A 21,134-nucleotide genomic window follows, 5' to 3' on the forward strand; every position below is an offset into this window, starting at 1 on the left:
ATCAGTACTGATGTGTGAGAACTGCAGTCTCTAGTTTCATAACCAAGTCAACAATCCAACAAAACAAGAATATCAGCCTTTTTGGTTCCAGAATGGCGGTCTATGATGGCTCATGAGTGGCTGTGTTTCAGATGGGTGAATGAATCACTGTACTCAGCTGCAGCAGCTGTTGCTTGAAATGAAAACCTGCAGATTTCTAGGTTATGAAAGCACATGAAAGAGAAGTGCTGACCTGATTTCTGCTCTGGTTTTGTTGGTGATAAATGTGATACCTCATCTGGAAATTATGCAAAGCCTGTTTTTGTTTGCATTTTGTTTGCCTTTGCATTTGCATTTCCTTGCTCCTTCTTTCATAAAAAAACACCTTCAATGCAGCTTATCCCTCTTTTACCATTTTAACACAATCTGAACAACTCACTGCGGTGACTCTGCTTTTTTTAAATAATCAAAATACATAACAAATTACACATCACACTGATGAAAATGCCCTGTGGTGCAGTTTTTTACATCAGCTCTTGGAGTTCTGCTACTGATGTAGAAGACTGGACCACTTAGAGCTCAATATTAGCCAGACTGTCACTAGAGTCCCACTCTGAGTTCGTAAGCCTTCAGCTCAGAAGTATTGCCCCAGGCCATGAGTCAACCAGGAAGCATCATCTCTACTGCCCAAGTTCCCATCAAAAAGGTCTTATCTAACTCCACTGAACAGTGGCATTTGGAGAGGTGCTGGGTGTGGTGATGGCAGGCTCTTATGTGGCCACATAAAATCACTTACTGGATGAAAGGTAAAATATCTAACTGCTGGCAATGATGGCAGGGCACATTTGTAGTCCAGTCACTGAGTCAGTGCAGTTATCCACACCAGCAGGTGGTACTTCCGTGTATTTTAGTGTTACAGACTTAAAATGTGCAGTCTGTCTGACCACTAGACCTGACCTCATAATTTCTTTATATAAACAAAAACTATAAGCATTTAGATCAGCAGACTTACTCTTACTGCTGTGCATCTGGTGACTGTCAAAGCCTCCAAAGGTCTCAGCTCGACGGGGCAAACACACCGGCCCCGTGGCTCCTCCCTCCTGGACACTGGCCATGGCCCCTCCTAGGCTGCTGTTCACCAGCGCCTGTAATGTCTCCACTGTTACACACACACGCACACACACCAATGTGCAGGTCAGTAAATGAATTATCCTGGCTAACTGTATTACTGTTCAGCCCAGCACTCATGAATCCTTCCAGGCACCTCTGCTTTCAGCCTGCTATAGGCTCTTGTTGCTAAGCAACTATTGGCAACCCGTTTGGACTCCAGAGCTCTTTTACTGAAAGTTTAAAAATCTTTACCATCTAAATGCATGAACTTTGGATCTCCATATAGACTACTGTAATCCACAGACTGTATGCAGATAGAGCATGCAGTATTGTGACCTTTCCAATGGAAAAAGAAAAACAAAGCCCTTGGTAGTAGATGGGAAGTAAAAGTAAATACAATAACCTCAGACAAAGAAATGTCATTACTCCTGCCAATTCACATATAAAATGAGGACAATTATTGCCGCAGGCTTTAGATACAGGAGCTGCAAAATACAGTCTGTAATACTGTCTCCAAAATTCCCTTTCATGGTTTAAAACTGAATGCCATTGTAGAAGGTCTTCTTAATACTGCACATCCATTCTACTTATTTTGTGACCACATAGACATAGTCTTGGAGCATTCATACACATACCTGTGAGATAGTTTTACTCAGTCGTTCCTACGTGTCCTAAAACTGATAAAACTATTCAGTCCGATTGAGTAGTGTGCTCTTTTCAGTGGTCCAACTACAAAAGCAGGGAGTTTCAGTTTTATGAATCTGTTTTAATCAAAATCTGTACATGTTGTAATAAACTAATCACAGAACAGTTCTTTGTGCTCCAGATGATTACTCAAATCCACACTGTGCAGTACAATGACAACAAATTAGGATGCTGTGTTTGCACCTTGTTATTACTTCCTCCAACAACTTAATCATACATTTAATAAATTGCCTACATCTGTTTGTTGGTCTATTTGTCTAACAGCAAGATTTTGACAAAAAAATAGCATGCAAAAACTCCACTGATTTTCAAGAAACTTGGAGGGATGTATGGCAGAAGGACACAGTGATTCAAGTTTAGAAGAAATCTTTATAGAATGTCTGATTCAATTTCAAGACTGTTGCACCTTGGCAGATGTATGTGCTATAGCAAACACCCTTTTAGTTGAAACTGAAGTCATTTAAAATACAGTTTGAGGCATATCATTTTACTACTTTTAAAAATATATAGGACAAACAGAAGTTCAGAAGCAAAACAAAAAAATACAAGACATGAAATAACACTGAACTATTCATCTTTTTCCTCTTTTCAGGATATTAAGTTAAAATGGTTTAATGATACTTTCTGACACAGTGCATATATAATTTGATAAGTTATTATCCAGTTTCATTTTTCAGACTCGCCAAATATTTTACAGAGCCTCAGTTTAAATGTAAAGTCAGCATAAAAAGTGTGGATTTTTTTGTCTCCCTTTCTCTCTACATTTCAATCCCTCATTGCAGACTGTACAATATATCTCCCACTTCAGGCTGCTTTATTCACATACACATTTGATGAACAGGGCTGCCAATGCACCAAAGAGAACAGGAATAAAATACACTCTGTTTTCTATACATTCCTCGATAATCCCATCAAAAAACCTTTCCTATCTAAAACTTCACAACTTTTGTTAAGACCCAACTGTTGCAACAGGCCAAGTACTATTTAAATATCTTCAAAAACGTTACATTATTTAGGATGTTCCTATATTATAGACTTCTACGTATAAAAATTTGATGCAAAATTTGAAGGAAAAATCGTTACAAAATCCCCAAACTATGGTTGAACTGACTGTATATTTCTATATAGCCTTGTGTGTAAATATTTTCTTCAGATTTTGCTGAATGTGATCAAGTAGCATATGCAGACTCTTTATATTGTGAATGTCAGCTGAATGGACTAGTGGTAGCATTTGGGATATTGGTATTTTGCGACAACTTCTGAAAATCAAAAATGTATCTTGTAAAAACTTAAAACATGCATAAAAAACAAATTGTGCGTGTTTGTTGCACAGTGCATTTTAATACCAATGTAGTAGATTTTTGCCTGATCCATTAAGAAAACAAAAAAAATCTCTGATCTGTTAAAGTGAATATATAACAATTTTCACCTCTTATATTTTAAAACCAGAATAAAAATGAAGATACTGGTGCATCTTTGCCCTCTGACTTTCCTCTGCTTTTTGGTAATAAAACACAAACACGGTGAATTTAGAGCACATATATTATAAACCCTCTCTTTTCCAGCCTTACCTTCCTGCAGGGCATCTTTCATGATGGATGCCCCCCTGGGTGGCTCCTGACTGGAGGCTGACCTGAAGAAAGGATCGACCTGCCGGCAGGCCTCTTCGCCTGAGTTCAAGCCCTCCCACATCCCTCTGAAGAGCCGTACCTTCTCCTCCAGCAGAGACATGATCTCTGTATCCTTCTGCCTCAACAGATCTGACCGGTAGTGACACATGGACACAAAACAGGGAGGAAGGGAGGTAGAAAAACAAAAATAACACCGAGAGCAAAACAAAAAGGAAGGGGTTTATCCAATGTACTTTCAATGTAAAAAAATAAAAATAAATAAAACAGATACACATCAAAACTCAGGTTGTTCTCACCTCTCATCTCCTTGGCTTTAGTCTCCAGTTGTCTCTTGTCGTCTTCTGTCTCACTGGGGATCCCTTCATCCTCATCCTTCTCCCTGTCCAAGCAAAATTATGACAGAAAGAACGCAAGCTGCATTACTATCAGTCTTATGATTTACATATATTTCATATTTTTTGCAGATAACACAAAAAAAAAAATGCAAACTGATTTGTAGATAGTTGTAGTCCTCAAGCAAAACAAAGTCAGTTGGGTCTCAACCTCTAAAATATAAAAAATTGCTGTATTTTTGTGACTTACTGTATACCTTTATATATCAAAGCAGCTGTTCTTCAATACAAAAAGAGTACATAACTTTAAATAAAATATATAAATATCCCATTAGACTGGGGGGAAGTTTAATACATTCTCACTCTTTCTTTACTTTCATCCAATAAACTTGAAGATAAGTAAACCAAACAACATGTTTAAAAATAACGAACCCAATTAATATGCACAACATTGATATATAAATCTCAATGTAACACTGTCTGTGTCAATGCAAGATTGAGATTTTAGAAACGTGTGCATATAAGTTGCAGAGAATTCATCGTTTTTGTTTACACCTCCTCTTTTCCTGCCAACGGCTTGATCTCAGTTTTGTTTTTGACAGAACTCGGAGGCAACAAGAAACAGAGTCCTAAATCTCTCTCCTTCCCGTTGGCTGCAGTCAAATAATCCCCTGCTTATAGTGAGCTGCCCTTGAAGGCAATCCAGCATTAGACTGTCCCTGAGTACATCCCATCCCCAGGTAGAGTAGTGCTAATCCTCCTGACAGCACAGTGCTCTGTCACAGCTTACCGTATATTACTATCTACACAGCTAGGCTGAGTCTAACTCCTGGGTTACAACGCAGACAAACCACAAGACAATAATGATGCGATGGGCTGTAAAAGTTATGGGTGTGAATAAAACAGCTACAGAAGGTCAGGGTTTGGAGTCATATCTGCAGCTGTTTGGAGTTTTGTTTTGACTGGCAGACAATTACAATTACTGTACAAGGAAATTTTTAAAAATCAGTATGAAATAGGTCCAAAAATTGGGACCAACTTCAACAAGCACTTACATAGACTGCATAGCTTCCTGGATTTGCTGCATCCAGCTGTTACGTTCGTCCTTCGAGCTGGCCAGGACCTCCATCATCTCCGGCTTCTCGATGCCTGCCGTGATGAGGAAGAGGCCGCGCTCTTCGTTTGCGACCTCCCTCACAATCAGCTTCTGGAGGGAGATGACCGTTGAGCGCTGGTCCTACAGGAAGAGGAGGATGGGAGGGGTGGGGGGGGGTTTGATGGAGGCAACAAGGGAAGACATGGGAAAAAAAAAACATGATAGTGGGAGGGTCAAAGAGGAGAGAGGGAGGAGGGAAGACCATGTTGAGGGAGGGAAGAAGATGGGAAGGGCAGAAAGAAGAGTGAGGCAAAGGGAGGACAGAGAGAAAATGACATCTAAACGTTAGTATTCTTACCCATTTATGATTAAAAACACTAGACAACACATTTAACAAAAGTCTACAAGCAGCTTTTTAATTTGTCCTCTTTTTTTGTTTATTCTGACTGTCTTTTTCTCTCCACTTGCTTATTGTATGTTGATGCTGTGAACTGGGAAATTTCCCCATGGTGGGATAAATAAAATCTTATCTTATCTTAAAAAATCTCCTGGGAGCTTCAGTCTTAGGTTTGTGAAAAACACTATTTCACTTTACTCTTTCAATGGTGTCTCTCTATGATCCATTGTCTTATTAGCTTCACAGAGATATGGTCAACATGTCTACAGTGATACACAGGTTATGGTGTTATTCCGAGGTTTCTCAAATATTTTTGATAAAGAGACCTCTTATTGGAAAGAAAATGTTCTAAGTGAGCTTTCATTTTAGAAAAACTGCCGCCTACCATTTGTACTGTTTTCTACCATTTCCAGCTTAAACACATTTCAGTTTGGATCTTATTAAGACTGCTTTAATACTTTCAGGTTTCACAAAATTAACAGTAACTACACTTACATCACCTGAATAAACCTACACAGTGATCGACTAACTAAAGCTAACTTTCAATAAGTCCTTAACTTTAAAAGTATATAATTATTGCTTCTTATTCAAATAACTGGTACAAGGCCATGAAGAAATCACAACAAAAAATATTACAGAAGATATAATACTTGAGCCTGTTGCTTCTGAAGATATTTCTCTTTGTCTGCCAGCTAGCAGGCTGTCTAATAGACCAAGCTAAGCAGAAAGAACCGTTTGCTGCACAGAGAAAAGTTTCTATTGGTCCAAAAATCACATCGGAGGGAGATTTGCAGATTATGTACTTATTAGTGCAAATGGTCCTATGGTCATACATGCACTACTAAAAGCAAAACACAATCTTATAATTTAACCCATAAAGACCCACTGCTATTTTTGTGACAGTTCCCAAATTAATTTTTCTTTATATTTGACCTTTCTGAATTGATTTATCACTATTGATTGTAATATTATCCTCTTTATTTTGTGTTTTTTCAGTGTAAATCAGGTATTTTCCTATATTTAATTCACCGACCATGTAGATGTTCATCAAAGGTCAAATTAAAGGTAGGGTTATTATATCAGAAACAGAGAAAAACTGAAGAAAATTGACTTTTTCAGCAAAGACATCAATAACTGAGCATAGAAACAAGTGTCTCCATCCACTGTGATTTATCAAACTGCATTGGTTTTACTGGTGAAACAATGGTGTAGAAGATGAACGTACACTAAGGAGCCTCTGAACGTCCAAACGGGTCATATCTGATGACCATGAAAAGATGACAAACTGCAGTTTACACAAATTATTTACATGTATTGTTAGGATTAGTGGATCAACAGGTATTAAACAGTTTAGATCAGTAGATGGTTTTGGTCGACGATGGATGTTTGGGTCTTTGTGGGTTAATCACAATAATTTTATGAACACCCATAAGTCCCTCAAGAACCAGTGTATTAATCAATTAATCATACGATCAACATACGCCTGTGCTTTCACACATACTGAAGCTCTCTCTCCAGATCAGTGGTGATGCCAATTCCAGCACTTTATTGACAGACTAACAGACTGGCTATTTTTCTTTTTTTTTCCTTTTCGCCTGCTCTTTTGCTCTGGCGCAGATGGTCTGCCTGGGAGGGATGACCGGGCCCAATTCCACTGCCCCAAAACATGCACGATACTTATTAGCCTTTGTGCCACATGAGTAAACATGAGTAAACCCCTTACGGATCTGATATTAAAAGGGCGCACAAATTGAGCAGCATGAGACTGGATTCATGAGTTTAACTGTTCGTTGTGGATGGTGACATCATGAGCTGATGTGATGGAGCTGTGTGGCAGTGAGTACACAACTTGAGTGTTTTATAGTTTGATAATGCTGGTTACTGACACCCACGGCTTTCAGGCACCTGCAGCTGCCAGTGTGTACACATGTGCTACTGTGACCTTTGACCTTGCTCCTGTACCATTTATCATCAGAAGTGAAATGCATTCCTCCCAAACCTTACTCCAGTTGACACCGCTGTCATCCATTTAGAAGCACATGTTATTCCTCTTTTTAATGTCAAGCGCCCCAACTCAAACATGCCAAGCTTTGTTTTTAGTGATTGATGTGATTATTACACCACAGGCCTGCCTCTGTTTCATTCCCCTTCTGTGTTTGTGTGTGTGCGTCATGCCGTGAAACTGGGAGCCCTGTAAACACGGAAAAAGCTACTCAAACCTATATGATTTATCACAGTTGGATTTGATGCTCGGGGCCAGAACAGCTTTATTAGGTGCAGCTAGCAAACCTGACACAGGCAGTGTTGCACAATGTCAAAGCTTAGCAGGCAAGCTAATGCTAACAGCAGCTACAGTGGGATAGGAAAATATGACAACATCATCTCTGGCAGCCCTCATGAGTTCTTTATTAGAGAAGGGTATGACGGCAGGGAGGGAATGTGGGCCGAGAATGGCAGAAGGAAAGAGGGAGAAGGTGAAGAACCATAAAGAGTAGAGGAGGGAAGACTTCAGACAGCAGGGTCTTACCAGCATGGCGAAGACATATTTCTGGTCTTTCTCTTGGAGGAAGACAAACACGTCAGATAGCAGAAGAGCATGGACATCTGGAGAAACAGCAAACAGAAGAAGGCTTGTTGTGATTAGTCACGTTTAAATTTTACATATTTACAAAAAAATGGAAAACCATGCCACTTAGAGGGTAGTTGGCGTCTCCTCACCCTTTAGCCTTCCTTGGCTGTTCTTCAGCTGTAGCGCTCCATCGTGAATCAGCTTCCTCCTCAGCAGATCCTCCCTGGCAAATATCTGCCCACTCTTCATCATCATGATGGACTTACTGTCCATGCGGCTGTGAAACTCCTTGAGACGTCGTTTCTTTTCGTGCTCGTTCACCTTCCCATCAACTGCTGCGATCACCTCCTTCACAAGTCGCAAAGAGTCGGACAGATCGTCATAGTCCTCACTCCCCTCTGTGTGCACAATAATAAATAATATATTTAAACCAACACAATAACAGAATTTACTTTTACTATTAGCCATCCTTATAGCTCAGGATCTGTATGTTTTCTTGGTTTTATGAGAAAACACAAGATCTATTCTGACTTATAAATATGCTTATTTCCAACCCATTGACTCAAGGCTGATGAAGTAGTACAGATATGTTTATGCAAAGGTGGTGCATTGAAATTGCACCCATTTGGCCTTAACTCTGCCTGTATTTCTATATCTATATTGACATGCAGTAAAACCAAGATAAACAACATTAGGAAGTTGGCCAAATGCAGTTTTCAGAGTAAATTCAGTGCATATCTGCATAAATGATGTGAACTCAATTGTAGAGGTGAAACCTATCAAGTACTGGCAACACACCACATGATGCACATTGTGTACACAGCATTTCCATTCCATGACCCACAATCTTTTTTTGTTCTCCCACACAATTACTAAAGCTTCCTTTATACAGTAAATTATGAATATTTAGATGCATCCATCATGCATCTCAATAAGAAACCTCATTTGCCATTACATTTAAAACATGATATCTCTTGGCAGAACACCTTCAAAACTGGCACAAATTCACAAACTGGTAAGGTTTTTGAGATCACAAGTTAAGGTTGTTGTAATTATATAAGACACATGTTTTTGCTGTATGAAATTGAGGGAACTTGAACTATGATGCAAGGATAGTGGACACATCTTACTCAGACACCCACAAGAACAGCGCAATACTGACTGCCCACGCCTCTAGCGCAAAATCTAAAGCACATTTCGACTTCAACATTTCACACTCAAGCATATCTTTGTTTTAATGATTTAATATCTTATTTTCCCTATTTAAATGTTCAGGCTCCCTGTTTTGTCTACAGTTTGATTCAACTGACAGTCAGCTGAACCCCCATATTTTATATGTTTAATTGGCTTTACTGAGAAAGAATTAAAATTAATTATTAATTATTGACATTCTTTGTACTAGAAGTCAGATATTCTGAATGCATATTTTTACAAATGTTAAAAAAAATACTAAAAATGTTTTATGAGAGGTTCATTTAACTTGACTTAATGGGATTTGAAGATGCATTAATTTGCTTAAAAATCCACACTAATATGTAGTTTTGCTATTAATTTCAATTTAAGACCAGAACTCTTTAGTTGTTCGTTGCATAGTTAGACCTTCTGAATTTTACTTTGGCAGCCAGACAGTGAAATACCAGTGAAGATGAAGATAAATCTGAATATTACACTAGAACAGCCTGTCAGTCTGTCTGTTTGGCAGCTATTATCATCTCATTTTATCTCTGCAGCTCATCTGGTTTCTCAAATTGAACTAAACATTTTGCAAGTAAAAAAAAAAAAAGTCTGGTCCCCAACTCCCCCAACTTATTTACATATCTTAATTTATAGGAGCTTTGAGAGAATTAGAATCAACAGTTACCTGTAGGTCTGAAAGCTCTGGAGTCATTAGACTTCTGATGCATGTCGTGCATATTGGGCTTTTGTGTTTTAGTTTCACTATGCCATATTTTTCCCCAATGTGGAAGGTTTTTCTCCAGTGATTATTGTACTTCAGTGTTCCAAAGCACCAAAACAGTATGTCTAGCTCTGATTGTGTCACGTTATTTCCTTTCGGTATATATGAGTTGGCAGGAGAGAGTCTTCTTAAAGCACCTTGGGGATTAAGACAGAGCTACCCCGTCCCACATAGAACTATAAACAGGCTTTGGGGATGGATTAAAGAGAGTGTACACAGTGGGAGGCCAGCTGACAAGAACCACTTTGAATCAGATATAAATGTGGTGTGAAATATTTCAGTTGCTCAAAGTATGCTTGATCCATTGTGTTACGTGCATCAACTGAACATGTGTTCTTTCTTATGCAAAAATATATACGACACTGAGTTACTCAGGATATTTATAAAAACATGTGGATACATAAAGGCATGACTTTTATTCATATTTTGGGAGAGTGCAATATTAAAATAGGACTTATATTAACATATATCTGTAACTATATGTGTTTTCTGGATAAGGATGCTCTATTTTTTATGTTAAATTTAACATTGAGTTGCTAAAAAAATGAATGTGACATATCTATATACAAGTCAGTGCTGTGTGAAAATGCACACATCAACAGGTCTCCAAAGGTTTTCCCAAAAAAGAATCTTGCCTAAAATGTGACACAAATACATATGTGTTGAAAAACAATGTTTTGTTGTGATGTTCTTTAAGGCGGCGGCACTTCTTGATACTGGCCTTATTCTGTCTTGTTTTCTGCCATAGATGTAAGTCTGATATGTGCACAAACTAGTGAGTTTACATTCACAGAAAAAAAAAATTATCACTGAAGAATGTTAGAGTTTTTTTTCCTGTTGTAATTTCTATGATATAAAATGAAGTTATTTGCTCTGAAATGATGAGTAGAAATGATGATCAGAAAAGTGATCCTACTGTCTTGGGGAAGGTGATGAAATCATAGAAAGTAACAAATTAAACAACTCATCAGAAATCAGAAATAAATCATGTGTACTATTTGTATTACATGTTCTGCTGTTATGTGTTACATGTAAAGAATGGATAACCAGTTAGAACAGAACAACAGAAAACTAACCTTTAGTATGCTGCAACAATCTCTGAATCAGCACCGGGTACTTTGTTATCCTCTGAGTTACCAGTAAGATGCATTCTGGGATACCAAGCCGCCGTACAATGCTGCTACTCATCTTTTTCTGCAATATATAAAGACGTGCTTTAGTAAAACATACCAACACAACCTGTTTATCCAATCAAGCCAAGGTTTCAAATCAACAAACCATAGGATTTAATTTCTGTAAAACAATATAGTGATAAATGAGAAATGTAATTATGTATATCACAGAGAGCTGGAAGCATTGAAGGCTCTGTCAGTAGTAATAAAAACATTGTGAGGGTGAATTGAAATGCAGTGCAGATACAAAACAAAACAAAAGAAAATCAACTCAGAAGAAAGTAAGACAGTCAGAGCAAGAACTGGCTTCCTCATACAACACAATATTTCTTAGAATACGGTTTTCAACAAAAAAACAATCATGTCTGGAAAACTAAATATCTTCACAAAATTCACCAAAGCAGTCAGGATAATACAAAAGGAAAAAATACCTGATTTCTCCCAGAAACAACACTAATGCAGAACAGAAAAAGAAAAAAAATGATAACAAGAGCTGGAACAAAGGCCTTACTTTGATGAAGGCCTTGAAGCGTTTGTCTTTGGTCAGAAGGTCCTTGTAGAAGTTGACAGCTTCATTGTGGCGACTACAGAATCTCCCATAAACTCTTTTCATGGTTTCACCATTGGAACCTGAAAACTACACCAGAATTTAACAGATGTAAATACATAAAACAAACAGTGGTGGAGCAGAGTAAAACAATGATGTAACCTTGGAGTTATCAAGGCTGTTAACTATTTTATAGTTTGAACTCAGCCATTTCTATACATCCATTGTCAGCCAGAGAACATTGTAGGCAACACTGGACCCTCAAATAATATTTAAATGAGGAATAAAATTATTGTTGCATCAGAAGTATATTCATGAAAAATTTGAATACATGCATTAGAAGCAGACAACAACAGCACAGAGACACTAAGTGTAGCTAAATTAAACACTTACTTCAATCTTTAGGTAGATACAGTATAAAAAGAAACAGTGAACATTTGCGTCTTTAGCCTTACCTGGCTAACCAGAATGTCTCCTATCCTGCTGATAGTAAATCCCCCCTCCATGCTTCCTCCTTCCAGCTGGCACTCCCTCTTCCGCTCCAGGAGGCGGAGAAGGTGCTGCGTATGGAGCTCGAGGAGTTCATCCAGAGCAGGAAACAGCTTCTCAACTGTCTGGAGCTCTAACTGCACCTCCTTCTGCAGGCCTTTGCTATAGACTTCTGACATGATGCGCAACGTCCGAATGTGATGCATCTCTGTCTGCATCAGCTCTACAGGGCACACGGGAAAGAAGTATTTAAGGCAAAGCGCTGAAAAACAGTTTTCACTGCTAATGTTTCAGCAGTTTCTCAACGCTCCACTTGCACGACACATGTACGTGACTCCTGCTATCACTGAGGCTTACAAAAAATTTCCATGAAATGATATGATTTTGCATGTCAAAGTATGCCTCTAATAGACAGGAATAGGCTTTTCAGCAAAAAATGTTTTTAAATTTATTTGCAACAAGTCCTTACTAATCAAAAGCGTAAGACATCTCAAAGATTTTCAAAGAAAACAGGAAACATCTCAGTGCATATTAAATAAGCCATGTCTGTACTCTGAATAGATCATTAAAAACTGAAGAGAAAGCCATCACAGCAAGTGGTGGGAGGCTTGGAATTAAAAAGTAAGATGTCATTTAAGGTGAAATTTTGCTTTATGCTCTAGACCTCTGACTTAACCAGTTTTTTATTTCTATTTGTGGTTTCCACAAATCATAAACAATCAAGTCCCTTTCAGTTTCTTTCCTTTCCATTTGCAATTGTAAAAGACCAAAATAAACCCAAACAAAGGACAGTTCAGTAAGATCACTTTTTAATAACTGAAAATGTTCTCTTCTGTTTCCATTTGAGTGCTATTTAAGGAGGGTATTTTAATCACGTGTACCGTAGATGACGTCTTGTCTCTTCACCAGCTCTTTGTCCAGCTGCTGCAGGTACTGATGCTCCACACCTAAACTCCATGAGTCTGCTTCCAGCTCCTTAGCCTCTGCCTCAAACTCCCCCATCAGCTGTCCATCCATCATCTCTGTCCCTGAACAAACAGCACAACAAGCATTTTACGATGTGAGATGAGGTCATATACGTTGTATTTTTATGTAACTTTGACATATTATTAGTTCTATTATAAATCCAATCACAGAATAACCTGCTCTTTAATTAAAAGACATTAACTTGGCTCATTTATACTCTGTTTAATTTCATTTATTCATAGTTTGTGTGTTTGTACATGCTGACCTTCATCTGTGAGAGACTCCATGGACTCTGTGACCTGATTGGTTCTGTTTAGTGAGTCCGTTGACTGGGACAGATACCGCAGGCCTTTGATAGGCATCTCATCAAAAACCGGACTGAACAGAGAGATGATGATAAAACATTAATGTATTTACAGTCACAGGCGACGAGTGACACCCTTTAATAAGCTGCTAGACAAGATGTACTGTTACTTTTAATGTTGTTGATATGCTGGACATGTCAAGCATCAAAGAAACAAATTATAATAAAACTTTGTGTTTAATGTTAAAAAGCAAGAAAAAAAATCACTGGATTCTTTTTAAAGAGTAATTATGTGATTATGTCACTGTTCTCACACATCAAGCGCACACACACTGGCTTACCCAGCGATGTTGCTTATGGAAAGACTCTTGGACAGATTGTTTCCATGGAAAGGCATTATACTGGTGTGTCTCCGTGATGATGGGATCATCAGTGAAGAATGGTCCTCAGGAGTCAAAATGGCCGACCAGGGACGTTCCCTCGTACCACCAGCTGCACCAGAGACAGACACAAAGCATGGTCAGTTTTAAGCTTGCAAAATCTCCAAAAATGTTTAGACAATTCAGTTCTGGTTTTATCTTAAAACTGTTTCTTAAAGAGACCTACATGCAGAATATTCTTAATTTGAGGCAGTTTTGTTAGTTTCTAGTTAAAGACAACATTTTCCTTCTAAAACAACAGGAAGCAAGACTATTGATTGTGGTTATCTTGGTCTAGTTTTACTTGATTTTATTGGTGAACATTGTAGAGGTCATCTGTGAACCATGTGCATCTGCCATTCTAATGTAAAAACATCAAAGCAAATCCAAAATTAGTGTGAACTGACATCTCTCCGATTTCAGTAATTTTCAGTATTTTTTTTATTTTGCATGTTTATCCCGTTTCTTTCATGGCTTAGAATTATACATGGCTGAAATTGCAATTGACAGTTGACAGTTCTGAAAGCATTTTAAGTGCACATTTAGCTGGATCATGTTGTGAAACTACATGGAGGAGACTCATTCACAGAAAGAGCAAGCGCAAATCCATTAGTGTGAAATTTCAAAAGGTGAGAGGAATGACCTGCAAGGTAGCTCGTAGCAAAGAAAATCTTTCTATGTTTCAACAGCCTCTACAGTTTTCTCAGTGGTTGCTTATTTGTTGTAAGTCTTGATATCATATTCAGGGGATAACGTCGACAAATCTGAGTAAAAAACACACGGGGGGTTGATTTCTAAAATCATAGCAGGTCCTCAGGTTATGCTCATCCCATGAAAACAGGGCTTTAACTTTAGATGTAGAAAGGACATTTACAAACTTCAAGCTTAACTTGGTACAAATAACTGCTAAAATATAGAAAACACCAGCTTCAGTGTGGTTTGGCATCATATCTGCAAATAAACACTGGTAATAAAGACTTTGTATGGAATCCAAGTTCAGTTTGGCACTTACATTTGTTCCTCATCGTGACTGTAGGAAAAGAGCTTGAATCTGGTACTGTAAACTGCTGTTTGGGCAACTGGCCAGAAAAAGAAAGAATAAAAGGATAAATGAGGAGATTAAATCAATATTAGATACAGGATTGCTGAATTCTACAGAGTCGGTGGTGGAGTTACTCTGAGGGAACTTTTACCTTCATTTTCACCTTGGCACAAACAGGCAGGCTGTCTCTGCAGCCCTTGTGGACGGAAGCATTACAGTCTGGAAAGAAAAGCAACACAACGCTCAGTGAATACTATGAGCATGGTGGTGCGGTGGGGGTGTTGAGCATGTGTGGAAAGGTGGGGGCTAGAAATTCTGACTGGTTTTCATAGCCGGCCAGGAAACTCCACCAGCCCACTAATGAAAGCCAGACTGAGGCATAGTGTGTGATGCAATCGAAGGGTAATACTGCTGCCGGACCAAAGGAAAAAGAGAGATAGGCCGAGCAGTGACATAAACAGTGAATTGCATGGGAAAATTTCAATTATATAAACATTCCCAAAACTCCACTAGGGAACAAGGGTTATCGTGTAAGATCTCTAAAAAAAGATTTTTTCTGTACTGTGATCACAGTTCACAAGTCGGTGACTGAAATTCACCCCTTTATATTAAATAATACCATACTTTTACATTTTAGACTTGGTCATACTCTTCTGAAACAGAAACGTGTCGTGTGGTTAAAAAAAGACAAGTGAAGCAGATGATCAGGAAAATGGCTGCGAGTGAAGGAACCATCTCTAGTGGTGTCAGAATCTGGCTTCACAACAACAACCTTCACCTAGCATCTGCCAGTCTTTACAGAGGCATTTTTCCAGTAGATAAAAATGTATTACACCCACAAACTCGCAGTAAAACATAGTCATTCATGTTGCATGTACACAACATTTCCACTGCTGGGTGGGATTACATCAACAACTGAGCTCTTATGCTTACATACTGTGAGGATGCAGCTCTGAAACTCAGTGATTTAAAAAGACATTTCAGCACTAGCACTTCATTACTCACTTCCATCTATCATCCGAGAAGTGACTTTGTGTTAATCAAAAATCAATTTTTAGATAAAGTATTCATCTAGCAGACTGTATATATCTAATTACGCCTCCCCCAGTAAAAACTCCTTAAATTCCTGCTCTCAATTTCTCCTGTTAAATTGTTTTATTAGGTATTTTACTGCATTCTGTGGGCCCTTTTAATCCCTGGCTATCACAGACAAAGGATCACTGTATATGTCTGCTGAGTGGCCATCAGCCAGACATCTGCAGGTACAAACCTCCCAAAAACACCCTCAGGAGAGTCTGTGGCTCCAACAATCTGAACCAGACTGACTGAACACAACAAGAGCTTCTTTTTTTACAGATTAAAGCATTTTAGGCAGATTGTGACCATTGAGGGGATTGCTGTGATCCATCGCGGAGCTAGTTTCTCCTTTTTCAGGCTTTTTCTGGTGTTGCGCCAAAGGCTTGTGCAATAAACTACATCCTCTTTAAGGCTGCTGCTGCTGCTTCAGTGGAAAACAATGCAAAACTGTTCTGTTGTCTGTACTCAAAGTCTGACTAGGTTTTATTAGAGGCAGTCAGTTTCACTACTTCATATAGATCGAGATGCCGGATTAGTGCAAGTGCAAGTGATTCTTCAGCCATTGAAGCTGACAGCCTATGTAAAGTACTTATGAAGGATACCAGTTGTGTTTTATCAGGATAACCCACAACCTAAACCATAAAAAATCGTACTGTTCACATATTACACAGTGACGTTTTGTTTATTTTAGTTTCATTAGTGAGTTAAAACATTTCCAATAATACTCAATAAAAAAAAGAAAATCTTTAATTTTTTGCATCATTCATTCCTGTGAGAATGTACCTGTGAATTTAATCCTTTAAAAGTCTACTAAATTGCTTCATGGCAGTTATGCTCTATGATCCTTTTCTTCTCATGTTCAAGGATATGGGTTACCTGGAGAGCTTACTACCTACAATATAAAATTAATTATTTTAATTTAACCAACACAGCACTTAATGGGTTTTAATTAGACTTAGAGCAACAGGAGCCCAGATCTGCACAGTCATCAAGGAAAATGAAAAACGTACAATGAAATGCTCGAAATAAACGTAAAGCAGGAATGAGTAGAGAAGGTACTTACATGTACAATGGAAAGTCTCTTTGCTCTCCTTGCTGCTGAAAGCCTTATTGCACTGTGAGCACTGGGCTGCCTGGGGTGAGCTGACTGCTGCGAATAGATGACCATTCACTGCCTTCTTGTCCTTTTCCTTGCCCTCCTTTTCTTTCTCCCTCTTCTCTCGCTCCTTCTCCTGCACAGGTATATTGGAATAAAGAAAGGTTAAAAAAAGTAACCAGGCCAGGATAGGGAGGACATTTATACCACCCATTGTCTAATAAATGTTTTTAATATGGCCTACTTGTGTGGCTAAACTTGCACTAACTTTCCAGACATTGACTAAATCTCAGCGTTTGGCCATTTGCTTGTGTTAAATCCCAATATGAATCCAGCAGAGAAACATTATTACTCTGATGTAGTGCACAGCAGGAGGGGTTGCATATTAAGTGATGCATTATTTATACTGACAACAAATTGCCTCATTAAGAGACAATTTTAAATGTAGTGCATCTTTGTTTTGAGGCAATTTTTTTGCTATTTTGTGTCAGTTTAAAATAGGGGATTTTCCCTCAGAAGCAAAGACAGATGGCGAGATGCCCAAATTCTGATGGAGACACGCTGTCTGGGAATCAAATGTTTGACCTTTCTATTACAGGCCAGTCTTTCTGCATTAATTAGCTGGGTCATCTTGCACTGCTCGTCATCTTTCTACACTGAACTGAATCACAATCCCATAAAGTGATGCCGAGAAGAACAGAGCTCTTATTCTCTTTGACATCACAGAGCCTCCACCCAAACCCAGAGGAAATGGGAAAATTGAGTTTCCAGTTCATTTTAATGGCCAGCTCTGGGCCTCTTGGTTTGAGGGGACCACAACGTTCTGCTGTACCAGAGCTCATTTTAATTCAGTCACTTAAAGATACCATACGGCTGACTGGACCACAGCGAGTCTGCATGTTTTATAGCCATTATAACACTTAGCACTCAATCTCACTTCCTGCAACAACAGCTGTCTAACCAATGGTGAAACAGTGTCACCTACAAACTGGAACTCTAACATAGTATTCTTCACCACATTAACCTTTCTGGGGATCATTTTTAAAGCTACTACATCTGTTGATATTCAAAAGTCTAAATGAATCACCTCACTTTACTCTAAACCCATTCACAGTATTGCTCTTTTGGTTACAAGCATTTACAAGTCATTGAGCAACAGAGGCACAGGAAAGGTAATCTAGTGTGACAAGCAAAGTTTAAACCAAAAGACAATCCGCTGAAGCATACTGTAACAGACAATGACTTCACTGGAAAAAAAAAAAAAAAGATCAGCCCAGGAGGGAACACTGGTCGCTTTGAACATGATATTGTGACAGTCTCTTTCACTTCAACTGAACTGGGAAACCAGATCACTCTGTTAGCCTACCTCCAGCCAACCTTTCCATTTCAGTGAAAAGCCATGGCTCCTTGTGAATCTCCTGCATTTCATCCCTGGCAGTGGCTGAGCGGCTGACACTACCAGCACTGAGGCTCCATCTGGGAAGCTGCTATGAGGAAGTGACTGGCTCACTAAAGGAGGTGCTATTTCTGCAATGACCCATGGGTCTGGTACATATGCTATGACAAAACTGAACAAGCTACATCCTCTTTCAAAAAAAAAAAAAAAGTAAATTCTAACAGCCTATACTGTATGTATACATACTGTACCTATACTGTATGTGTATGTGTATCCATGAAAGGTTGGGCTAATGACACGAAGAGACCAACTTTGACACTTTTTATGATTTTGATCATCTGAAATTTGTTATTTATACCAGATACTTGTTGAGTATTTTATTAGTAAAGTGAACACTTGAACACTGATTGGAAATAACAATATATATGTATAACCCTAACCCTAACCCTGCATTTAATAACATAACAGCTGCCATTGAACCTTTGCAGAGCTATCCAAGAAAACAACTTGAGGTAGGTTTGTTTCGAATGCTGTCAGTTTAAAAGCCAAGTGTTGACCGAGGTACGATCAGAGATTATATGACAACAGCCAACTTCGCCTTCCTGTTTTACTTCCTGTTCACCCTTCAGTGTCTTTTCAAAGCAACAGAGAGTGCACATGCACTTTTTTTTGCCTTAACGCTTTAATGTGAAAACAGAAGTACTCATCAGCATAAATTTAACAATGACAAATGTATCTATAAATTGCTTTAATGCAATCTGCATCGAGCAATTTAATAGTTGTGGTACAGGTTATACTGCAGAATGGATGACTCTCAAATTGCAGGAGGTTGAACTACTTCTAGATGAAACTAATCAATGTGATTTAAATTTGATAATTAAAATCAATAAAGCCATAATTTCAATATCTCACACTTGCAGTTGGTATAATCACCATTGACTTAATTTGCAATTAAAAAAAGGGGCTATTCCACTCTCAAAGGAAAAGACATTTAGCAGGTAATTTACCTGACAAGGCTGTGGAAGAGAGAGAAGGATGACTTTAACAAGACCACAGATTTTGTGACCAGAAAATGCTGTGTTCAAAACCAAACCAACTGGGAAAATCACAATGGAGCAACTTACAGAGGATCACTGAATGCCCTAAAGCAAGACATGTAACCCTTGTTACTGTTTCAGTGGAGATGATCTGGGGCCAACGAAAGAAGACAGACAGGTCGGTTCCCAGAGTGAATATGTACAAGTGCATGAATGTGGAGCTGAGTGAAGCTTGTATTCAGCCAACCTTGTGCTAAGAAATAAATGTTTAAAGGGGAAAAAAGATATGAAACCAGACAGAATTTTGAGCATATGCACTGCAGACTCTGTGCTGTGCTATGAACAACACTATTGATCTTGCTTTTTTATCTTTATATGAAGAATTTAAACCTCATGTTCTTACCCTGGTCTTTTTGTACATCTTGTTCTTGAGGTAGCTGAAGGTCCGACTGACTTTTGTCACATTTTTGGCCTCGGTGTCACTGCGCAGAGGGCCAGGCTCCTCCTCAGATATACTGAAACACACCATTTCATTGTATCTTTAAAACAATTGTACTCATGGGGCATTTCCAGATTGGGTCATTACAGCACTCTAAAAGTTCTACTGAGAACCAGGCACCACCCAAAGCAGGCGAATGGTCCTCTAACCAGTGTTAACAAGACTATAAAAATACAAGATGCAGTCTAAATGTGTATTTTGTGTCTATTAATTTGTATTTTGTTGCAGTGGAGAGTTGGACTGACCTGTATGCTAGTGATCCAGAGGTACTAGAAAATGATCTCATACCTACAAGAAAAGAGACAGGAAGTAGGAGGACACTGACATTAGAAGTGGGTATAAACTGGACATTTTTAATCACTGTTTTGTCACTACTTTCTGTGAACACAACTTAGTGGTGTCCCTCACACTAATGGTGTGAGAATAAACAGACATAATTATATGTTTGTGTCCTTGCTGCAAGAACTGGAAAGAAAACAGATGAAGCCATGCATACCTACTCTTAAAGCTCTTGAGCAAGGCATTTAATCTTCAGTTAATCTTTTTGAGGCTGTAGTGAGTCCAACAAAACAACAAAATAACTCTGGAACTGACTGAGCCAGCACTGACGCCAGCTTTAAAACAATCTTGTCTTTAGATCCAGTGCTTTTAATGTCGGCTAAATCCTGGATCAGGATATCAATTTTGTTTAAGTAATCACATATAATTATATCTTAAATCAGAGGTCACATGAGAAAATAAAAATACAAATTAAACCTAGTAAATCCACCAAACACAGCAGTATTTGTAAAATAATTACCGCAGACTCACTACTTATTTGGTACAACAGTAGCATAGCAATGCATCTTTTCCAGAAAAAAAGTGGTTTCCTCTAAACTCTCATTTCTAACAAATATTCATGGTGACGTACACACAACTATGCAAAGCATGGCTTGCCTGCTCTGCATCAGAAAGTTAAACCAAAAACAGGATAATGAGGGAAAAGTTTTGGGCTGCTTGTGTTGCTAGCAACAAAGTCAAGGAGACAGAGAACACTAATGGAAATATCTCACAGATAAGAACAGGAGAGGAGTGGCTGAGAGTCTATGACTAAAAGTGACGGGCCTGTATTTATCTCGAGAGAAGAAAGGGCTTCAGTTCACCAAAGGTGTTTATGATTATTTCTTTCCTCATTGTTTGGTGACTGTTTTTTTGTTTTTGCAAAGAGATAAAACAGAGGTGAATCTAACTAAAGGTCAGCTAAACACTGGACTAAGTAGGGAAAGGACAAACGAAGGTCTTATTTAAAGTTGTCAGAAAAAAGCATTAGCAAAA

General features: G+C 38.5%; 1 protein-coding gene across 8 annotated transcripts in view; it reads right to left on the reverse strand.

Moving 5' to 3' along the window:
* Window positions 1–21,134, reverse strand: part of akap13 (A-kinase anchoring protein 13) — a 109,651-nt gene that overhangs the window by 8,278 nt on the left and 80,239 nt on the right. For all 8 annotated transcript variants that reach the window (XM_030124716.1, XM_030124711.1, XM_030124759.1 and 5 more), the window contains 17 exons: window positions 20,066–20,108; window positions 19,725–19,836; window positions 16,856–17,024; window positions 14,867–14,934; window positions 14,686–14,752; window positions 13,596–13,746; window positions 13,216–13,328; window positions 12,866–13,012; window positions 11,951–12,207; window positions 11,460–11,585; window positions 10,853–10,970; window positions 7,969–8,217; window positions 7,778–7,854; window positions 4,813–4,994; window positions 3,722–3,804; window positions 3,366–3,554; window positions 992–1,138 (listed from right to left, as the gene is read on the reverse strand). In XM_030124716.1, the coding sequence (XP_029980576.1) occupies window positions 992–1,138; window positions 3,366–3,554; window positions 3,722–3,804; window positions 4,813–4,994; window positions 7,778–7,854; window positions 7,969–8,217; window positions 10,853–10,970; window positions 11,460–11,585; window positions 11,951–12,207; window positions 12,866–13,012; window positions 13,216–13,328; window positions 13,596–13,746; window positions 14,686–14,752; window positions 14,867–14,934; window positions 16,856–17,024; window positions 19,725–19,836; window positions 20,066–20,108 (2,298 nt within the window). The remainder of the gene's footprint in view (window positions 1–991; window positions 1,139–3,365; window positions 3,555–3,721; window positions 3,805–4,812; window positions 4,995–7,777; window positions 7,855–7,968; window positions 8,218–10,852; window positions 10,971–11,459; window positions 11,586–11,950; window positions 12,208–12,865; window positions 13,013–13,215; window positions 13,329–13,595; window positions 13,747–14,685; window positions 14,753–14,866; window positions 14,935–16,855; window positions 17,025–19,724; window positions 19,837–20,065; window positions 20,109–21,134) is intronic.

Source organism: Sphaeramia orbicularis, chromosome 3, assembly GCF_902148855.1.
Source record: "Sphaeramia orbicularis chromosome 3, fSphaOr1.1, whole genome shotgun sequence".
Lineage (NCBI taxonomy): Eukaryota > Metazoa > Chordata > Actinopteri > Kurtiformes > Apogonidae > Sphaeramia > Sphaeramia orbicularis.